At 37.1% G+C, this 22597-nt stretch overlaps 1 protein-coding gene across 1 annotated transcript in view; it reads left to right on the top strand.

The window, feature by feature from the left end:
• Nucleotides 1–2651: 2651 nt before the first annotated feature.
• The window catches only part of LOC133192852 (prostaglandin E2 receptor EP2 subtype-like), a 29016-nt gene continuing 9070 nt past the window's right edge, over nucleotides 2652–22597 (top strand). Inside the window, exons 1-4 of the mRNA XM_061328856.1 lie at nucleotides 2652–2841; nucleotides 7120–7355; nucleotides 9676–9799; nucleotides 16575–16762. Coding sequence (XP_061184840.1) covers nucleotides 2652–2841; nucleotides 7120–7355; nucleotides 9676–9799; nucleotides 16575–16762 — 738 coding nt within the window. The remainder of the gene's footprint in view (nucleotides 2842–7119; nucleotides 7356–9675; nucleotides 9800–16574; nucleotides 16763–22597) is intronic.

The following is a 22597-nucleotide window of genomic DNA, read 5'->3' as shown; positions in this document are numbered from 1 at the left end:
TAATGTAATGCAGATCGATGGATCATGCTATTTAGTCTTTCTTCGTTGCATGAGCACATGAAATAAAATTCTTCGGACATTAAAAATTTCAATCCAAATTATTTTAAAAGGTAACTAAATAACTTTACTAAAATTAAATACGAACTTCTGGGCGCACGATAAATTCAAAACCATTTAAATTTTCTGCTACCGATATTTAATTAATCCTACTACATGTGTCATTAGTACGATTCATAGCACAGTCAATGTCTTCTAGATTTTAAAACAATAATTATACATATAAATCAAAGTGATTAATTGTTTTTAAAGTTTTTATCAGAACCGAAAGATTATCTCTATAATGTTATGGACACGGTGCGACACGGAGGGAATTTTCTGGGCACAGTGCGACACGGGGAGCATTAGCTAGACACGGTGCGGCACGGTGTGCCTACCTGTGTATTTCAAATCCACACACACCGTGCTACACCGTGTACACGGTGTAATACAGACCATTTCACACGGTGTGTTTTCCACCGTGCGACGGGGAAAACTCGTGGCCTGTACTGTAGTCCCCTACCGGCAAGTGTAATCTGGTTCCCGTTAAGAATTGAAAATGCCGTAATTCCGTCAAAAATTAATGAAGCGGGACGAAATGCAAACTTGATCTATAACTAATCAAGGTAAAGCCACATACCAAAAATCAGCTCAATATCTACAAGCGTTTAGAAGAAAATTACGGAAAACCCGTAAAAATTGAAAAGGCCGTAATTCCGTCAAAAATCAATGAAGCGAAACGAAATGCAAACTTGATCTGTAACTCATAAAGATACAGTCACATACCAAAAATCATCTCAATATCTGCAAGTGTTTAGGAAAAAAGTGCGGAAAACCAAGTGGGACAGACTGACAGAGGGACAGACAGACAGACAGACGGACAGACTCAGAGGAAATCTATAGTCCCCTCCGGTTTCACCGATAGGGGACTAATGATAAACAGTACATGTATAAAAAAAAATGTGTAAAAGATACGTTTAAAGACTAAAAATAGTCACGAAAAATGCAAGCTTTGTTTTTTGGGAATTTCATTCATTTTCGGCTTAATCAGTTAGTTAGCTCTAGTGGCCAGCTGCAGGAGCACGGTATGAAATTAAAATATTGCAGTGCTTAAATAACGGTAAACAAGATGAGTTTGATGAACACAAATTCCAATTTCTAGTGAAAGACAATGATTTTACAAAATAAATTACAAATTAATAATATTGATATCAACTGTCAAAGTGAATATGCCTACTGCATATTTGATTGCGTGGTTAGTTTCCTTTGTACTTCGTACATGTATAAGAGTGTTTCTACCGGTACCTTGTAATAATATCACAGGAATATCCATAAGAGTTCCGAGTCAATAAATTTTTTTGTTCCTTCCCAGTAATTAAACTATTTGTTTACACACTGATAAAGTTCATTTTACATCACTACGGAGACATGCAATCAAACTTTCATACCGCATTTAACAGTGATCAAAGCCCTGTGATTTATTAAAGCGATTATTAAAATAAATACATTATTAGAGTATCAGTGAACACCATTTCAAAATATGCATTGAATAGTTACGAAGACTATGGATTGCACAGTCGCGAGATAAGTAATGAACTAAATTAGAAGAAGGTAAATTATATACTATCTTGATTACGTGACTGGACTGAACCAAAAGTGGAGTCGTGTTCTTCATTCCAAAATACCGATCCCGATCCATAATTGATTTATTTATAATTTTTCTTCACAAAAAAATTCAATGAAAAATAGTAATGCTCTCATATACATGTATCTAAAAGTCTGCCAAATGTAAAGTCCTGACTTTCATGGTTCTAAGCTTTACTTTTATGACAGAAAAAAAGAATGATAGGACAAAACAATGTGCAATTTTGTTTGATATCGGGGCGGAAAGGATGAGCATATCATGTATATTGACATTACATTTTTAAGGTCTAAATGGAGCTGTAATACATTGATTTGCATGCCTTTGAAGAACAAATCCTTATGCAATTCGCTGTATCTGTCCTTGAAGTGTTCAAGGATATTCGTGTGACAAGTAAAGTCAAGGCAGAATGTCTTTTAAAAATGTTACGCAATACTGCTAATTGTGATAATTATTTCAATTTATATTTTTCATAATTCTGGTCCATGACCTATTAACATGTTAACAATTCCCATTCTGATATATTGCCAAGTGTTTCATAATTTAAGAGTATTTCGTAAGAATAGATAATTCCAGGCGGAAACTTCCTGGACAAGAATGAATATCCAGGGTACTTTAAACGTCGTCTCTTTAATAGCTCAATAAAAAAATACATTAGATATAATGATTTTTCTTACAATCAATGCAGAGTTTGTGCTTAAGATGAAATACTCCTTAGGGACTCTATAAAATTAATCACTTTATGATCTTGCAAACGATCCCTCGTTAGCATAGCTTAACAGAAACTGAAATTACAGAAGTATTCCGTTTAAGACTCTTCTCATGTCTAATTTCATTCTTTGAAACCCATTTCCTTTTCAGATGAGCGAGTCTCAATTATTTTATCGATCATCAAAGTATGAATCTCTATCATATAAGTAGGGAAAAAACAACATTTTCAGACTAGCAAATCTACTAACACAGAGCATTCGAGATGAGTGTGAACAGTACCTGCATCAACAAGACTAGGGAGAGTGTCAGTGCGATTTTTATCAATGTTTGGACAGGGGTGTCTAGTATAGTGGCTGTGATCTGGTTGTCTAGGTCCATGTACAAACAAAGGCATTTTTCGCAACCTAAATTTCTTTCCCTGGCGGTGTGTTTTTGTGATTTGTTGTACGCTGGTAAGTACTTCATATTTTTTAATGTGTAATTACACATGTAGGTTCATTTTGCAGAATTGAGCACAAAACTATAGAAGGTACACACCAAAACTTTATTTAGTAGATGTATAAGTTTCATGTTTTTTTGGCATTTGATTTCAGCATTAAAAAAAATATTACCTTTCAATTTTTTTTTTTAAGAATTTCTTATCTTTTCAGAGGAAATATGAAAATTGTTTGGTTGCAAATAAATCATTTAGAACTTTAAATTTGCTTTCAATATATGCATCATATGTAGGTGTATATCTTATAAAACATGGCAGAAGAGTCGTGTAAACTAATAAAAAAAAACTAAAATGAAACACAAGATTTGTTGATATTTTTAAATCTATTACTAACATCTTCAAAAACATTTTATTTATCGGAAAGAAATATTTGACAATAATTTTAAAAAAAAAATGTAGTCAAATTTCGAAATTTAATAACATTGCTATATTTCACCAATATCGATTGAAATAACACCGATTCCGATAAAGATCGATACAAAATAAAAATATTCAACAAATTATATCTAAAACTCTCGCCACGGAGAAATCAAGTTGTTGATTAAATCAATTAATTTGTAAACCAAATACATCAGTCAAGCAATCTGATTATTTTCTTAAAATTGGAAAATAATTCTTCTCTGTATAATTCCAGTCGGGATCAGTAATATTTTAAGGATATATGTGGTTTCAAATTTTAAAATGAGGAATTTTTCTGAAATTCCACAATCTTATTTAAAAAAAAATATGATCGCCTCTCATGACTTTATTTAAGTGAAACGTCTCTTGAACATTTAAAAGTATCAACAATATTATGATTGTTTATCATATTCATTTTTTATAAAAAACAAAAAAAAATGAAATGTCTTCCAAAGTCTTCTCGACATGTTTTATGAAGTATCTTTATTACACATTAATTAACAGCAAATTTTTAAGCTTCAAAATGACTTATTTGTAGCCAATAAAAACTGTTCCATTTCCTCCGAATATATATATATATATATATATATATATATATATATATATATATATATATATATATATATATATATATATATATATATATAAGAAAAAGAAAATGCACAGTTTCCAAATGTCATTCAACACAAGCGCTTTCTGGATTTCATAATCCGTCTTCAGGTGTACATAACGTTTGAACTGTTTTGTGTTGCTTGTTTTGTTGGAGCAAAACAAAACAGTTCAAATGTTATGTGCACCCGAAGACGGATTATGAAATCCAGTAAGCGCTCGTGTTGAATGAAATTTTGGAAACAGTGCATTTTCTTTTATGATTATTTTTACTGTGTGACATCATCTTTTAATAAGTACTTTTGAATTATATATATATAATAGATAGATAGATAGATAGATATACATACATACATATATTACATATATATATATATAGAGAGAGAGAGATTGAATGACCAATACGTGTTCCTGATTCAATCACTTTGTCCTGACGTTTCAGGTGATTTGTTGTTTGCTATAGCATAAAAATTACTTGTCTGGCAAAATAATAAAAAAAAAAATCCAAAGAGAATTGACAAAAAGTTTTACAAAATATCTTAGATCAGTGTAAGGAATTTAAAGATAATAGATAGTAAAATACTTTAAAAGTAGTTAATATGTACGCGCTTCTGTATACATGTAATTAAAACACTGATAACGCTATTGGAGAGGGAGCGCGTACACAATATTAAACTTATCGAGTTACGCGCCAAGAACCATTTTAATGATCCTTGTAGTGGCATTTATATTTTTGTGCCATATTTAGCCAACTCATTACCTGTGTCATCACAAAATTTTTATTTTAGACATGTACATTACAAGCCATTTTTTAGCTTTACTGGTCAGAGACCAGAAGATTGACTGATTAATTATTGCTTAACACCGAGTTGGCAATATATCGACGGGAGACCAGAGGAGCTTAAATGCGATAGTAAGGTGTCGGTCCGTCTGTCTGTCTCACAACAATTTTTCAAAATTCTAATCCTCCAACAGTTTTGATCAGATTTCAGTTAAACTTAGTTCACGTCTTCACTTTTGCTTATCTTTAACTTTTATGATAACGCTTTCGTCTAAGGCTTGATATTAAACCAAGTATTCAGCATACCTGTAATAGTAGAGTTACAGAAATTGTTGCAAAATTAAATACAATCGGATGGACTTGTTAAGAGAACACCCAGAGTCAATCAAACCAGTAAAAAAGGAAGTTAACATTGTATTCGATATTGATTTCTAAACACGAAGAATGACAAGAATTGCCCATTTAACTTCGTGTAGTAATATTTTCAAATATAAGACTTAGTGTAAAGTTATGTATGCTGCTTCCTTGTCTTGACCAAAGCGGTAACACTTCATATTGGCAGTAGTGAATGAAATAGAGATAATTAATAATCGAGATATAAATTCATTTGTTTTTTTTCCACCCATATTAACTAAGAAACAAAAGCAATTTAAACAATTCATTTTACAGATGAAAATTGTGAACTCCATTTTTGTGTCGCCTGTAGAGCAAAGAGACACTAAGGGATCATTTAACCTGGCGTATTTCCGTCCGTCTGTCACACCTCTTCTGAAAGAGGTATTGATTTGATACTTTGGCACAATGGCTTTCGTATAATAGTTACCAACCTGATGACACTCAACTTTACCTTTAATTTACTTTCCAAAATAGTTCCTTATGCCGATATACAGCATACTTTGGACATTTGAGAGGCAAATCTCTGCTATTCGAATTCAGTACCGTATAACGAGTATTTCCTGAGGTTTGTATTATTTTGCGATTTCACCTATAAAAGGAAAAAAATTAACGGTTGCAATTTACCGCCAAAAAAAAAAATCATTTACCGGAATTGACTTTCGGATATTAAATTTAGCAGAATACTGCAACGTTTTACGTATTTTAAATATTGACATGATCGTATTAAGGGTGAATCAGACCGCTTAAGGTCTGCTGCTTTACAATCTTTTCGTTAATGTTGTGAATTGTTTAAAAAATAACATATTGCATACCCTGGATAACATAAAAAAATATTATGCAGTTAACAGTAATAAATATACGGGGTAAATAAGGTCACCATGAAAGACTACCTTGACGTAGGCACCATATACAGAGTTTGGGAATAAATATTAGGTATCTTATTAATTAATATTTAAAAAAATATTTTGCAATTGTAATTTTTGCGGATTTTTCCCATCCGCAGAAAATACAGTCGCAGAAAATACCCGTTACAGTACGAAAACGGATATAGCGAATTTACGGATATAACGAAGTTTTTTGAAATCCCCGACAATATTCTTAACAAAGAATTAACGAAAATTTCATGACATATCTTTCAAAAATCTTCTCAAGGCCCAGACAGGTCGCAGTAGCCTAGTGGTAGGACGACCGGTTTATGATCGGGAGGTACCGGGTTCTCGTTGCCGACACTGCATCAAACCTTAAACGTAAAGTAACCTACATTTAGGTAGTCAATGTTCCTCCGCCAAGCGCCCGGCACTTGAAGTGAAAGTCAAGGGTCTTTTGGATAAACCTGAAAAACAACATGAATGGTAATTTGCTTTTATGAAAAAAAAAACAATAATAGGTACTGACACGTAAGCATTCATAACTTAACTTAAAGAAAAGCAAAAATTGTGCATTTCATGATCTAGGTCATTTTTGAGTGGGTCTTTACCATCAAAATTTGGTTGCCCGCGTGGCGCAGTGGTTAGAGCGTCTGCTGTAGAGTCGCGAAGTAAAGAGTTGATCCTTACGTCGCGGGTTCGAATCCCACTGCGGGACGTGGAGACCGGTCCTTTGGATGAGATCGTATAAACCGAGGTCCCGTGTCGCAGTAGGTGCTGGCACGAAAAAGATACCTCTTTGCTCAGTGGCCCTAAGTGCCGAGCATAGGCCAAAATTTGTAGCCCTCCACCGGCAAGTGGTGGCGTCTCCCTATAAGTGAAAAATTCTCGAGAGGGACGTCAAAACAACAAATAAAAAAAACATCAAAATTTGTACAATTTTCAATCATTACCTTAATCAGGAACTTCCTGCACAAAAATTATAGCATGATTATGACTCATTCAGCATCTACCAAAAATACTAACCTTACGCCCCACCACATCCTTGTCCGTGACTCAGACATCACCGGGTTCCAGTGTATCAGTTCAAATTTGGGCTATCAAGAGGAACTCGAAATATTCAGGTCAAATATCAAATCTAATTGAATAATCTTCATGTAGTCAATTTTTCTTTATTTTTCAGCAATAAGTAACTCGCAAGTTGTTGCTGCATCGTGGTTAGGGTATTGTGTGCTGGGAGGGGATCAAGGTTGTATCATACGTGGATTCTCGAGGAACTCCACAATGGTGGCCTCTCATCTGATGGTGGTGCTCATGGCTATGGAAAGATTTATCGCTCTACGGTTTCCGTTTCGTTATCAACACTTGTTGACACCACGGAAAGTGGTAACTGTAGCCGTTAGTTTGTACATTTATTCAGTAAGTATAGGACACACTTTCCGTATAGAACAATATGCGAAATTAAGCATGGTTACACTATTAAAAGAGACACTATGACATGATTTTTTTTTGCATATATGTAGACTGTTCGGGCATATCAACTATTGTTTAAACGGAAGAGAAATCTTATAAGATTTGACTATATTTTTTTTTATACTGTGAAGTCACTAATTTTCGTATGTGATTAATTTTTGTTTGTTTTTGTGGTATGAAAATTCCCATGAATTCATGTCCTCCTCCAAACATGAAATTTCATTTGTATGACAACACGGCAAGTCGTCAACCACGAAATTTAATCCCTTCAGACCAATTTTATTTCAAACCACGAATATTTGACTTTGACCCAAAGAAAATATGTGTAATTTTACAGTATTGCGTTGAGGATACACCAAAAACATGTGAATGCTTATTACACCTGTTATACATGTATGAACATTAGCGATTGCCCGGAATAACCCTGAACTGCATGTGTTTATATACGGGAATAAACACTGGCCCACACGTAAATTACTGCAAGGTTAATTGGTATCTATGCTGTTAGAAATGATAGGGATTGTAAACCCCCCTTAATTTTAAGAGAGAGAGAATTATGTAACATGATTTAGTGCATGGAGATGGGTGAACAAGGCGTGCAGAATGCCTATAGATAAAGATATATAAAAATTATACTCAATTTGTGAATTTAGAATTTAATTTAAAGTTCTCATTATTGAAATTATGATGAGCAAAACTTCTTTTGGGAAAATTTTCTAAACAAAAATTATTCTGTTGTCAAAAAATAATGTGATATTCGTTGGGTTCGAACCCTAGCAATAAAAATCAGACCCGTAGGAAGCAATTTCACTTTTGAGGGGGCAAAACCATACATTTCCAGTTGGGGGGGGGCACTATCAACTACCAAAATTCCTTGACAAACAAACACACAAACAAAAAAAAGTCATATCACTTTATTATTGAGGGGGCACAAGCATTTAGTAGCTATATTTTCTATAGTATTCTACATATCGGCAAAATTATTGGCCCCCCCCCCCCAGGTTCCTACGGCCATGAAAATCCTGAGTATCATTTCCCTTTGAGACAAACACGTTTACCACTTCGTTATACAAGTTCTGATGAATCTTGGAATTTAAATCATGTTTGTGATATGACCCTTAAATAAATGGACTTAAATATTTGTCGGAAAGGTGCAAATGTTTTGTCAAAAAAGTTTTTATTTTAAAGATATATTGGGTCTTTTCTCCATGTTTTTATGAACAAAGAAATGTATACATGTATTTTTACGCAAACTTTGAGGATAATCTTTCAAGAAATGGAACGAAAACCCACTTATTTCGAAAAATTGTGTTAAAATACGAGTAAAAAATTCTTTTTGCCCCCTTTAGTGTGTGTATGCTATATCAAAGACAAATAATGTTCAATTTTTGCAAATTGTGGCGATCTTACATAAAGTATTCTTAAATGTTAAAAGAAATATCTTCCCTTACTTATGCAGCAGTATACCTTCATCACCTGAATAAGGGGCTTATATCTCTCAGTTAATTCAATACGCAATAGCATCCTCTACGTATGAGCAATTTCTAAAACGAGGTATGTTATTGACAAACAAGTTGATTAAACAAGAATATCAACAGTCCTTGTTTAAAGTTGTCATTTGGTAGGTTCTATGGTCGATAGAATGTCCTTGTCAGCAAGTACAATTTATCATTAAGTCAAATGCTGACTAACGTTTTTCATACTATATGTTAGGTTATTATTTACACACTGAATTGTCGACGGATTTTTTCGTTATTTCCCGATCATGACAAGGAGCACACGGCGGGTGTGACCGGTCGGCAGGGGATGCTCACTCCTCCATGGCACCTGATCCCACCTCTGATGTTTTAGAGGTTTGTGTTTGCTCTGCTTCAAAATTTGTATTGTTCAATAGACTTTTGAGCTTGAATACTGTTCGTTATCTCCATAAATTTCATAAAAAAATTGTTATATTTGCGATTTAATTTTTCACCCTTTTGTTTGTCGCACTAAAGGTAGTTCACTCGCCTTGTTCGCTCATCTTCTTTTAGGTTGTCAATGTAAACTCTTAATATTTTAGAAATCATATTAAGAACACTGTCGACTAGCTAGCATTTCTTGACTTTCCACTAACTAATACCTGTAGAAAGGGTCATAAAAGTATACAAAAATGACCTCAAAGATTTTTAGCTAAATTAGGTTTTAGATACCATGCAATATAAATTGCCTTACTTTGTATGTCTCCCATAGTGTTATTTTAGCTTCAGTATGGCATGCTCTCATTCAGATTTTCCTTGCAACCTTGCCATTAATGGGAGTGAACAAATATGGTTATGGACTATGGTGCGATTTTCACTGGAACGATACCTCCCCGGCGGGCAGGTTTTTTGTCATTTTCTTCCTCATTCAAGGTAAATACATTTTACACATCAGTGTAGGCCGAGTCGGTAGGAAGGTCATTTCACTATCAAATACATTTTAAAGTGCAGTAAATGACATTCACAAGAAAGGTTTCCTCAGCATGAAAGTACTTAATATACTATACTGTTCTTCAATCGTTTAAAATCATTACACAATTGTGCTCAAACAAGCTCCAAAGATTTTTGAAGATGTTTATTAGCCTCCTCATTCATAGATTTACTTCAGAGGGTAAGAGACTACAATAATAAAAAGTCATCTTACAAAGTGGTTATTAGAGGCAAACAACTTAAAATTATAAACATCAAATTGACAAAGTTGCTACAAACTAACATTCCATGTTTTACACAATGCCAAAATTCAAAATTTCGAGAAAATAAGGATTTACGGCAGTAAACATGACGCTCACAGATACATGTTCGTTGTAGAATATATAAATTGACTTCTAAGTACAAGTAACGTCATGTAAATGTTTTGGAAATGTAACAAAATAATACAGATGATAACATCTAATCCAGTTTTCACATATTGCCAAGACCATGTGCGCTTTCCAATTCATGTTTCATTAAAATATGCAAAAACAATTCGACGACAATAAGCGTAGCTTTACATATTTGATAACTAAATAATATTTAAAATTTTGCACATAAAACTTACTCTTAGGACTGTCTAATAACAACGAAACAAGTGGCAAATTTGTCGTTGAAAAAATGGGGGATCTTCCCGGATGTACAGAAACATAATCTGAAACACTATAAAATCTGAACCGGAACGGATAATATCCTAACACCGCACTCCCCTTCTGAATTCTATGGGAAATCACCTTTTGTGTTTACATTACTGAAAATAATAGATCTAAAGCAAAAATGTACAACATGATACCTTATATCATTACGAAAACACAAGGGGCACAAGTTTTTGGATGGGTCTTACATATACTGACACTGTGTCCCCTTTAACGACACGAACTTCGACTTCTCGTACATGTTCATCAGTTGAAGGGAAAGTTTTGGTCACAAGAACCAAGGGCCACGGATTCCTTGGATTTTCAGCCTCCTTCAACATGACATCATCTCTTTCTTTCAAACTACGCTCATCAGAAGTCCACTTGCGTCGAGTCTGAAGAACAAACAGATATTCTCGTTCCCATTTACGCCAAAATTCAGCTGCAAGAGTTTGTACGAAGCGCCACTGAGACTTATATAACTCTTTGGGATCTATTGTGGGTAATGATTCTGTTAAGTGTCCTGTCTTTTGAGTGAGTATCATTGCAGGTGTAAGGACAGGTGGGTCGCTGGCATCCTCTGATATTTCTGTGAGTGGTCGTGAGTTCACTATGGCGCAAACTTCTGAGAGAAATGTAGACAAGGTTTCATGGGTTAAACCTTTCATTCCATTTCGGAGAAGGATGCCATCTAAAATTCTGCGAGTTACGCCGATCATACGCTCCCACACTCCACCAGAGTGGGAAGCATGTGGAGGGTTAAGGAACAATCCTTGTCTTGAAGGGATTTCTTCACTGTAGGCTTCTCAATGAATTGGTGCACCATCTGTAATTCATTTACAGCGCCAACAAAGTTGGTCCCTCTGTCTGAGCGGAATTGACGGACAGGTCCTCGTACGGAAAGGAAACGCCTTAATGCGTTAATAAAGGAGGAAGTACTCAATCCCTCTACAAGCTTGATGTGGATTCCCCTGGAGACCAAACAAGTGAACAGAACTGCCCACCTCTTACTTGTGGCTACTCCTCCTCGCGTACGTCGAGCTGTGACATCCCAAGGTCCAAATGTGTCGACGCCGACGAATGTGAATCGGGGTCCTGGAGTCAATCGATCTACTGGAAGCCATCTTTTGATTGCAGAATAATCCTCGTAACCTGCGACATGTAATACACCGATGGATCTCTGCTGCTATGAGACGCTTGGTTCCTATTATCCAGAATCCTGATGACCGTATCTTGCCTTCTGTTATCCGACGTCCTTGATGGAACACTGTCATGGAAGTGTCTTATCAACAGAGTTGCTACATGGGATTTCTTTGGTATGATTATAGGATGCACATCAATGCTGACAAACTTCTGAGCTATGCCAATCCTACCACCAACACGCAATAAACCGTTCGAATCTAAGAATGGTGCCAAAGCAATAATGCTGCTATTCTTAGGAATGGGCTTTCCCTTGTTGAGACTTTCTATCTCTACTCTGAACTCAGACTTTTGTATCTCTTTCAGGATAAACATCTCGGCTGCTTTTAGAGAGTTTAAATCCAAAGAGTTGGGACAGTAATGCCATCGTCTGGTCGAATGCTCACATGGATTCTTTGTCACCAAGATATGTCTCAATATGGCAATGCTTCGAACCAGTTTTGTCCACTGTGAGGACCTTTCAAGGCGAGATACCACCAAGTCACAAGAGTCACCCTCGACACTCGTCTTGTTGACTTCAATCATTGGTCTCACTTCCTTGTCATCGTCCAAGATGAACGCAAAGTTCTAGTGCTCTCCCACTAAAGTAGTGGAGAGATTGTCTTCCCTTAGGAATACTGGTCCTCGCAGCCACGTACTTTGTTGGAGACTTTGGGCATCGAACGCTCGAGTGCCCAAGTCGGCTGGGTTTTGGTCTGTAGCTATGTGTCGCCATTGTTCAGGATCACTAAAAGATCGAAACCTACTGACCCTATTTGCGACATACACATAAAAACGTTTTGCTTCATTAGTGATGTAGCCAAGAGCGATCTGACTGTCACTGTAGAACCAGAAATCATTCTTCTCTAGATCCATGTGTTCTTTAATGATCTCTGCGATTTCTGTCCAAAGTATGGCCGCACACAATTCCAGACGAGGAATGGTGTGCCCATGTGCTGGGGCTACTTTTGCCTTTCCCATAAGGAAACCAACATCACTGTTAACACCATCCTTCCACACCTTCAAAAATGCTACAGCTGCTATCGCATCCTTAGAAGCGTCGGTAAAGATGTGCACTTCCTTGCGCAATGCTTCGATAACAGAAAACTTGCAGCACATCCTTGGGATACTGATGTCCTGGAGATGGCGTATAGAGCTGACCCAAGCTGACCATTTCGAGTGAAATGAATCATCGAGAGGATTATCCCAATCAACATTGCCAGAAGTTGTCAACATCTGCCGGAATAACATCTTCCCCTGTACAGTCACTGGTGATGCAAAACCAAGGGGGTCGAACAGACTATTGATGGTTGATAAAACTCCCCTGCGAGTGAAGGGCTTCCCGTCAGTAGATATCTTGAAGGTGAAGACGTCAGCACTGATGTCCCATGACATACCGAGACTTCTCTGGACAGGTAAATCATCTCCACCAATATCTAAATCCTTCAGGTCTTTGGCTAGATCATCCGCTGGAAACTTCAACAACACTGACTTTGAGTTTGAGGAGATTTTATGAAGTTTAAGCTGTCCCCCTTCTTTCAGTGCAAGCTCAGTTCTCTTCATCATTTCAATGGCCATATCTTCACTCGGACAACTTAAGAGTCCATCATCTACGTAAAAGTCTTTCGATATGAAGTCAATCACATCAGGGTCAGAGTGAGCAACACAACGACGTAGTCCATATGTTGCGACTGCCGGGGATGGGCGATTCCCAAAGACATGGACGGTCATTCGGTACTCCTTTAATGGCAGGTCTAAATTGTTTTCTGGATGCCATAAAAAGCGCAAGTAATCTCTGTGATCTAATTTCACTTTAAAATTGTGAAACATCTGTTCCACATCCCCTATTACTGCTACCCTCTCACGACGAAAGCGTAATAGAATGCCTTGAAGATTGTTCGTCATGTCTGGACCTTTAAGGAGGACACCATTGAGTGTTATGTTGTTGAACTTCGCAGACGAGTCAAACACAATTCGTATGGAATCTCTTTTTTGCGGGTGATAAACACCGAACATGGGAAAGTACCATCGTTCTTTCGTATCTGGAATAGGTGGTGCTTCCTCTGCATGTCCTTTCTCAAATATTTTGTCCATGAACTTTGACACATGTTCTCTCTTGATAGGGTTCCGTTTCAAACTGCGATCAAGTGATAGTACTCGAATGATGGCTTGGGGTTTATTGTTTAGTAACAGCTGCCTTTGGGTCCGGAACGGAAGAGGTGCCTCCCAATAACCATCTGGGTTCCTTTGGAATTCTTTGTCCATAATGTCAAGAACGGTAGTGTCCTCTATGGATAGGGCAATTTTCTCATCATGATCTGTTTTCAAGAAGACATCATCCTTAACCAAGACCTTGTTATCACAAGACTGAAACACCGAAGGACGGCCATTGCTCAAAACATATGTTTTATGTACTGTCACTTTATCAGGCATGTGAAAGGCGTCTAGACAAACAGGCCCAATAATTACCCAGCCTAGGGGAAGTTTCTGAGCGTAGGGAACAGGCTTTCCTGTCATACGTCTTTGGTCCTCAACGATCTCTTCCAATCAGTAGTTAAATCTCGGCACTCTCAATCAACTCTGGAATGCTGTTTTTGATATCTGCAAGGTGAGAAAATTGTTCGGCTATATGAGGCGATGGTATTTCCTCCCTGTTATTCGGTAAATCTGAGCATTCGATTAATGTGGGGAGATCAAAGGAACAACTGCCATCAAGGGATTCCACAACGAGTCCTTGAGCGCTTCTTCCTGCTGACATAACTGAACCTGAACAAGACGTCAAAGTGCATTCATACTCAGGTCCATCCACATTGAATGCATCGATGAGTGAGGGTGCTGCTAGGGAATGATTGCTTTGGTCATCCAACATAGCATAAACAATTCTGAACTGCTTTACAGAGTCTTTAAGGTATATTTTCACTGGCAGGATTTTTGCACACGACTTGCTTGTCCCCTTCACTGTCCGACATATTTTAGTGCAAGAAATTGTGACAGCTTCACGACTTTGCTCCCCTTCATTGTTTTTTTCCCCTCCGTGGTTTTCCTTTTCCCTGTGATCTCGACGACTAGGACTGTCAGTATGAAGTGCTGTAGGATGAGAGGACTGGCTACACAAGCCACACTTTACCAAGGTCGTACAATTCTTAGCATAATGTTTGTCAGGCCCACAACACTTGAGGCAGATTCCATTAGCTATAATAAACTTTCTTTCTTCCATAGTCTTAGACCTGAACTTGGTACACTCATTCAGTGAGTGTCTCGTGTGATGATAAGGACATCGTAGTATATCACCATTTTCACTGTTTAGGCACAGGGGTTGTTTCTGTTTTCCTACTCCGAACCTCCGGAATGACCGAATTGTGACGGATGGTTCGCTGATGCTGCTGGACAGGCATCCTCTCTGTCTTCTCGTAATTGAAGCTAGGATTGTTCTTCATTTTAGCCAGGTCTTTTATAAACTTCAGAAAAAAAGAGAATGTGGGAAACACAACAGTTTCACGATTCTTGAACTTTGTAGCTTCAACTGTCCATTTTTCTTGGAAGCTGGGGGGTAACTTTGAGACGAGTAAGTTGACCCCTGTTTGAGAGTCGAAGTACGCAAACAGATTTGCATAAAGGGTCTAACGTTTTACCGAGTCTATTTCATCAGCTTAGTCCGCGAGACTGTACAGTCTCTTCGGATCAGTAATTGAAATCCTGGGAAATGATGAAATCTGGTTCTTAGGATAGTTCTCAATCAGTTCTGGGGCACCATAACGTTCCTCCAGCCTCTCCCACACTAAAGTGAGTGCTCTTGTCGGATTTTCTGCATTGCATTTCCGAATTCTGGCTACTTGCTTAGAGGAGTCCGATCCAAGATAGCGTACCAGCAGGTCCAATTCTTCTGAAGGCGTAGTGCTGAGTTCCTCCATAACAGCCTTAAATGAATGCTTCCACGCAAGATAGAAGCTCGGATTGTCATCAAACTTTGTGAGCCGCGACAAACTAAGGTCCTTTTTCAGAAGAAACTTTGCTAAATCTGCAATTGGTTCTTTACTACAGTACATGTGATTTGCAGTCATAGGAATGTTGTTAATGGCTTCATCAGGGGGTAAGCACCGATTGTCTCTGTTCACAGCAGAGCTAATCCCGCACAGAGATTTTGATTGGCTAAAAATCTGTTTCTAAAATTACATCGGATAAAAATCGTAATGTTTTCAGGGAAAAATCAGACGTAAACAAGTTCTATTTACTCATGCAATATTTAAACAGTGGAATTGAATTTTTAAACCCACTCACTTTTTAATTTTGTTCTCTGTGCGGGATTAGAACATACCGTTTCATGGTTGAATTCGACTTTTCCACACGGCGAGCAGAGTGTTGACGCTGTTTACGGAGACTAAAGAAAATAAAGACAAGCATGCCATATATTGTTGTGTAGATAAATTATCGTAGAAGACATAGGTATAAACAGTTTGCCACCTTGTACATGTGTTATTATTATACTATGGGTTAAAAAAATTATTACAGAAACAAGTGCCTGTGATTCCACGGTATTAAATATCGGTATACATTACATATACATTTTACAAAACTTATCACTTCTATAATAAAATAAATGATAAAGAGCACTAAAAAGTTCTTAAGATCGAAGTTTACATCGTTTATTACTCTAAAAGATGATAATATCAGGGGATTATCTATGAGTAATATTATTTCAGCCCTTTTTTTCAAAGTTTTAAACTTGAATGAAATCTTAAGTATATTTCACTTAAGATTTCACTCAAGTTTACAACTAACTAATTCAAAATATTAGACGACTCATACAGGCTATAGTATGAGGAAGTAAAATCTAACAAATTTGCTACACTTTGACTCTTTTATAGGATTTGGTTGTATGCTGTTAACTGTTTACTGCAATATTTCTGTGATATACGAGTTACTTGCTATTAAGCGGCGAGTTGGGCCTGGACTCAGCAAAGCGTCTTTCAAAGAAAAGGTGGATCACTTCAAGTTTATGGCAATCATGGCGATGGTGTCAATCTTCTACATCATATGCTCAACACCATATCTAGTACGTTCAGAAACTGTAAAGTATGCATTCTGCAAATATAACAAGAATGCAACAGATATCACGACCATCCGTCCAAAGTCAACCAACCATTTATTATTTTACTGACCAATTTCACACATTTGTTTTCACACCCGTTACAAAAATGCCTAATGGCCAAAAATAAAGATTCTGACCCCTCCATGGTGGACTCCTGGGGGAATCAATCATATTTGGAATGAATCGTAAGAGGGAGCTGTATTCTATTTATTGTTCAAATTACAAAGTTATGCTTTATTTTGTCCAGTTTTATTGATCATCAAACATGAGGCAGGCTTTGAAGTTGAATAGAAGCAATTTTCCAGATTTCCCTACCCTTCAGACTTAAGCTGTTATAGGTTCCGCTTAAAAGGGACGCACACAACCTAAGCGTCGCAAGAAAGATAAAATCAATGAGAAGGTGACATGGTTAAAAGGAAAGAAAAGAGAAAAAATGCAATCTAATTAAAAAAGGGTAAAAAAAAAAAAAAGATTTACAGAACTCACCATGTAAAATTAAGGCAAAGGCAGACACAAAATAAATGATCTGGTAGCTAGGCTATACAGTGTACATCCCTAGATGAAAGTTTGGTCTAGGTAACATTTTTAGGGCCCCGCTCTGCGGGCGCCCTTCAGTGATCAGTCTGGCCGTCCGAGATCTCTTGTCCGGAGCATATCTTCTCTATCCTTGGCCCAATCTGGCTCATACTTCAACCACAGAGTGTCTTTCGATTAAGGGTGTGCAGTGACCTTGAACCATGTTTTTAGTTCTAAGGTTAAGGTCATAGCAGAATTATATGAAAAATCCTTGTCCGGAGCATATCTTCTCTCCCCTTCGTCCAATGTGGCTCATACTTCAGTCACAGAGTGCCACTGGTCAATGGATGTGCAGTGACCTTGAACGAAGTTTCTAGGTCAAGGGTCAAGGTAAAAAATAACCTCTGTTTAAAATCTTTGTTCGGTGTATAATTTCTTTCCATTAAGTCCAGTCAGCCTCAAACCTTACCAATTGACTTGGGTACGGAACAATTGTGATTTTCCTTCCATATTTTGATAGAGGATATGCGACAATTTCGGTAGACGATATGCAACATTCGTGATTTTTGTGCCGTTTTTTGTTAGAGGGTATGGAGCACTCGTGATTTTGTGCCATTTTTTAATATAACAAGGATGACATAGAAGCCCTTTAGATTCAAACAACACATCCATTAATAGTACACAAATGCTCTTCTTCAAAATAAACCCTTTTCAGCTACCTTGCATCCATTAATAGTACACAAATGTTCTTCTTCAAAATAAACCTTTTTCAGCTACCTTGCATTTTCATGTTCGTTGCTGAAAGCGGGGTCCTTTGAGATGGCCACGATCTCAATGATATCTAGTTGATACGTGGGAATGGACTTGCCCCGAAAACTATCCGTTCATGAAAGTTATATAAAACATGCGAAGCAAGTCTAGAAATGGAAATTGTATCCATTGATACATTATTAAGCATGTTTTGCGATGATGACTAACATATAACTAAACTGTTTGATAAATTGGATGACCAGATTTTGTCTGACATGATTCATACCACTGGTTAGGTCATTTGTTTTTATTTGACTACGGATTACTAGGAATACTAAATCTCTCTGATCCGTGAAGATATGGCTCACGATGGGCGTTACCTGTCGACTGATCACTGTTCTTTATTTTCACCTTTTACATACATCAGACATGCAGGTGTGGTCAAGGTAAGGCTTAAAGTTACTTTAAAATGGACCTGCTTCAAAAATTATAACATGCACACTCATCCGGATAATGCAGATCAGATCCAGAATTTGTAAGCAAGTCAGGTAACTTTCAACCTTACATGCATCATCATTGTAAGTTGTCGCCCGCGTGGCGCAGTGGTAAGAGCGTTCGCTCTAGAGTCGCGGAGTAAGGAGTCAATTCTTACGTCGCGGGTTCGATTCCCACTGTGGGACGTGGAGACCGGTCCTTCGGATAGAACCGTACAAACCGAGGTCCCGTGTCGCAGTAGGTGCTGGCACGAAAAAGATCCCTCACTGCTCAATGGCCCTAAGTGCCGAGTATAGATCAAAATTTGCAGCTCTCCACCGGCAAGTGGTGGCGTCTCTGTATGAGTGAAAAATTCTCGAGAGGGGCGTTAAACAATAAACAAACAAAATCATTGCAAGTTTAGTCTATGCAAAACTAACATGTAGTTACTTGGGAACGGACCTTCTCCAAAACCTCTAACCCGTTCACTTGCTTGAAAAATATAGGTTAGAACCAGAATTCGAAGCAAGAGTAGTAGTGTGCATACCAAGGTGCATTATACATGCAAGTTTAGTCATCACAGGGCTCAAACTTACTCAGGTTGAACCCGGTTGTACAAAAAAGAAAAAAAAAAAAGAAGTCTGTGAGCCAATGCTCACTAATAATACCCCCGCTCTGATGTCAATACACAAGTTCAGTTATGGACAGACACAGTGATAATCAGGAAATTGACATCGTATTTGTAAAACATGAATCCCAACATATGGTATGCCTAAACAAACATTGTGTTAAAATTTCAAGCACCTGTGATGAGTAGTTGCTGAGAAAACTGCGACCAAAATTTGATATGTATGATACGGACAGACGCACGGATAAACAGGAAGTTGACATCGGATTTGTACCAAAATGAATCTTATTATATGGCATGCCTAAACAAAGATTGTGCTCAAAATTCAAGCATATGCGATGAGTTGTTGCTGAGAAAACTACGACCAAAATTTGTTATGTATGGTACGGACAGACGCACGGATAAACAGGAAGTTGACATCGGATTCGTGCGAAAATGAATCCCGCCATATGACTTGCCTAAACAAAGAGTGTGTTAAAATTTCAAGCATCTGCAATGAATAGTTGCTGGGAAAACTGCGACCAAAATTTGTTATGTATGGTACGGACAGACACACGGATAAACAGGAAGTTGACATCGGATTTGTACAAAAATGAATCCCACCATATGGCATGCCTAATCAAAGATTGTGCTCAAAATTTCAAGCATCTGCAATGAGAAGTTGCTGAGAAAACTTCGACCAAAATTTGTTAAGGACAGACTGACAGACAGACACACAAGGATAAAACAGTATACCCCCCTCTCCTTCGGAGCGGGGGTATAAATATGCTCACATCAAAAAGATCTACTTTGACTTAAAACGTTAACCAAAGGGAATCATAAGCCGAATCGGATGAAAGGGAAAGTAAATATGCTCACATGGATTTTAAGCAGAGGTCTATGACTTTTACCTCGAGATTTTGTTCAAGGTCATTGAACAACCTTTACACAGCATCGTGCTAGTAAAGTATGACCTATATTGGGCGGAGGGAAAATGTCTTAAGCCAAAGATTTTGAATATTTTTTTTTTCATTTGACATTTGGCCAGGAAAATGGTTCAAGGACCTTGCACACCCTGTAACAAAGACATTTTGTGGTTAAAGTTTAAGCCATATTGGTCCAAAGGGAGATAAAAACATTCGGGTCAAGTGATATTGGACCGATAGACGGACTGGTCAGTATAGGTTATTCGATAAGCCAGGCCTTATTAACTTTGAATAATTAAACTGAATGCAAAATTTCCTTGATACAACACAATGTCTTTAACTAGTAATATATAATACCTGTATTTTCTAAACAGAAACAAACAACATCCTGATCCGTCTATCTGTCACATTGTCTTCTTCATAAATTTTAAGCAGTAGCCAACTCATCTTTAAGAATTATATGATTGGTGGTGCCTTGAACATGAGTAAACAGGTTTTGAGATTTAATTTTTTTTCCATTCGCGACGGGTAAAATTGAGGTAAAACAATATTTATATAAAACAACTGGCCGCAGTAGTTCGATTATATTTTGGAATATGAATAATAGTGTCCAGTAGATGTGCAATAAGATTTCGAAGTTGTTATTTTCACTCTAGGGGTCGAGTGAGGATCAAAAAACTTGTTTCTGTGCAAAAACCTGGTTCCCTGGCTTCTTATTTTTTCTGCAGTAGCCAGCCCATCTTTTGTATTATGATTTGTGGTGTCCTGAAAGTGTGCAATAAGGTTTCAGAATTTCACCCTGGGGGCGATTGGGGTCAAAAACAGACTTTTTGGTAAATTATAGAATAAGTGAGATTTTCTTCCTTCAAGATCACATTGATCTTCCAAATAAAGTTTGGTCAAGTCTCTTCTTGGCCTTCTCTGTCAAGGTTACAGGCCTATCCGTCTTTTATTTACTAGCCATGCTGCTTTGTTAATAAGTACGCTTGCTTGAATAGCATGGGAGGTAAAACTCCTAACACGTTGCGTTGTATATTTTTATGGGCCTCAAATAATTTTATTTTTATTAATTTGAATGGAATTATCAAAATTATTAATCTTTTAAATTTCTGAAAGTTTTTACATTTATGAAAATTTATAAATATTTGGAATTCGATCGGAAAATTTTATCGAGTGGTTATTTTATTTATTTATTTATTTATTTTTAATTATTTTTATTTATCCATTTTTTTGCTGAGATGTGCCGTACTGTCCCTTTAACAGGTCGGGTACACTACCTTTTATGGAAGGCACTTTTCAACACGTGACCGCTGACGATGTTTTTTCGTCTAACCCATTCCCCAACCAATTGAATGAGTCGCAAAGCATGACTGTCTACTACGTGTTTACGATTCAATAGCGACATGTGGTTTTCCTCGGTTTACAGTATAATATTTACTTGGTCACCGGAAAAACCGTACAGCTTCTTTTTTACTTTATAAGGCTAAAATTGAAAGATTATATTCCAAAGACACTGTTCCATGCTCACATATGATGTTTGAGTTGTTATAGATGATTAATAGTTGCTTCAAACACCGTACAAGCACTTTGACGTTTGAGTGTACATTAACACGTTTTGATGATATAATAAATAATGATTGTGCGACTTGTACTGCTGTCTAAAACTATGTTCATGTATATCACGTGAAAAAAACACACTCAATGCTTAATCGACACAATAGTACCTACGTCTCTTTGAACAATGGTATACGCCGACGTATTACAAGTTGATACAAGGCTTCACAAAGCAAATTTTGTAAATGTGAGCATAGAAATGAAAGATTATACATCATTTTCAATATTTCTTCCATGAATATCAATAAAGAATTGAAAATGAGTTTCCAAGGAACAATTCAAGTTGCCCTTCATTTTCAACACAACTGAGTTCGTATTGATACGTGTAGTAGCCCATAATGCACTGCGACTAATTCAACAGTCGGTAAAGTAAACCGATAGCTAATTTACATGCAACTTTATGCTGACGTCAGAAAATCTAGTGGTCTCGACCTGTTTAAACATAACAAGTTTTTCTTTCTTTATCTAGTTGAAACAAGTTCTTTTTTGTTTGGTTTGGTTCTCACCAGTAAGGAAAGAACGAGAGAGACGGGGTGTCTATTTTTTTTAGTCCCCTACCGGTGAAACCAGAGGGGACTATAGGTTTCCTCTGAGTCTGTCCGTCCGTCTGTCTGTCTGTGCGTCTGTCCCTCTGTCTGTCTGTCCCACTTGGTTTTCCGCACTTTTTTCCTAAACGCTTTCAGATATTGAGCTGATTTTTGGTATGTGAGTGTATCTTGATGGGTTACAGATCAAGTTTGCATTTCGTTCCGTTTCATTGATTTTTGACGGAATTACGGCCTTTTCAATTTTTTCAGGGTTTTCCGCAATTTTCTTCTAAACACTTTCAGATATTGAGCTGATTTTTTCTGTCCTTGGGTTGAAGGCACATTGTAGGGTATTATTAAGAAATGGAGTCTCTGGAAAATCCAC

This window comes from Saccostrea echinata, unplaced genomic scaffold, assembly GCF_033153115.1.
Source record: "Saccostrea echinata isolate AGI-Se365-2 ecotype Australia unplaced genomic scaffold, CSIRO_AGI_Sech_v1 ptg000025l, whole genome shotgun sequence".
NCBI classification, from domain to species: domain Eukaryota; kingdom Metazoa; phylum Mollusca; class Bivalvia; order Ostreida; family Ostreidae; genus Saccostrea; species Saccostrea echinata.
The sequence above is the reverse complement of the archived record's forward strand: the minus strand, read 5'-3'. Positions and strand labels throughout refer to the sequence as shown.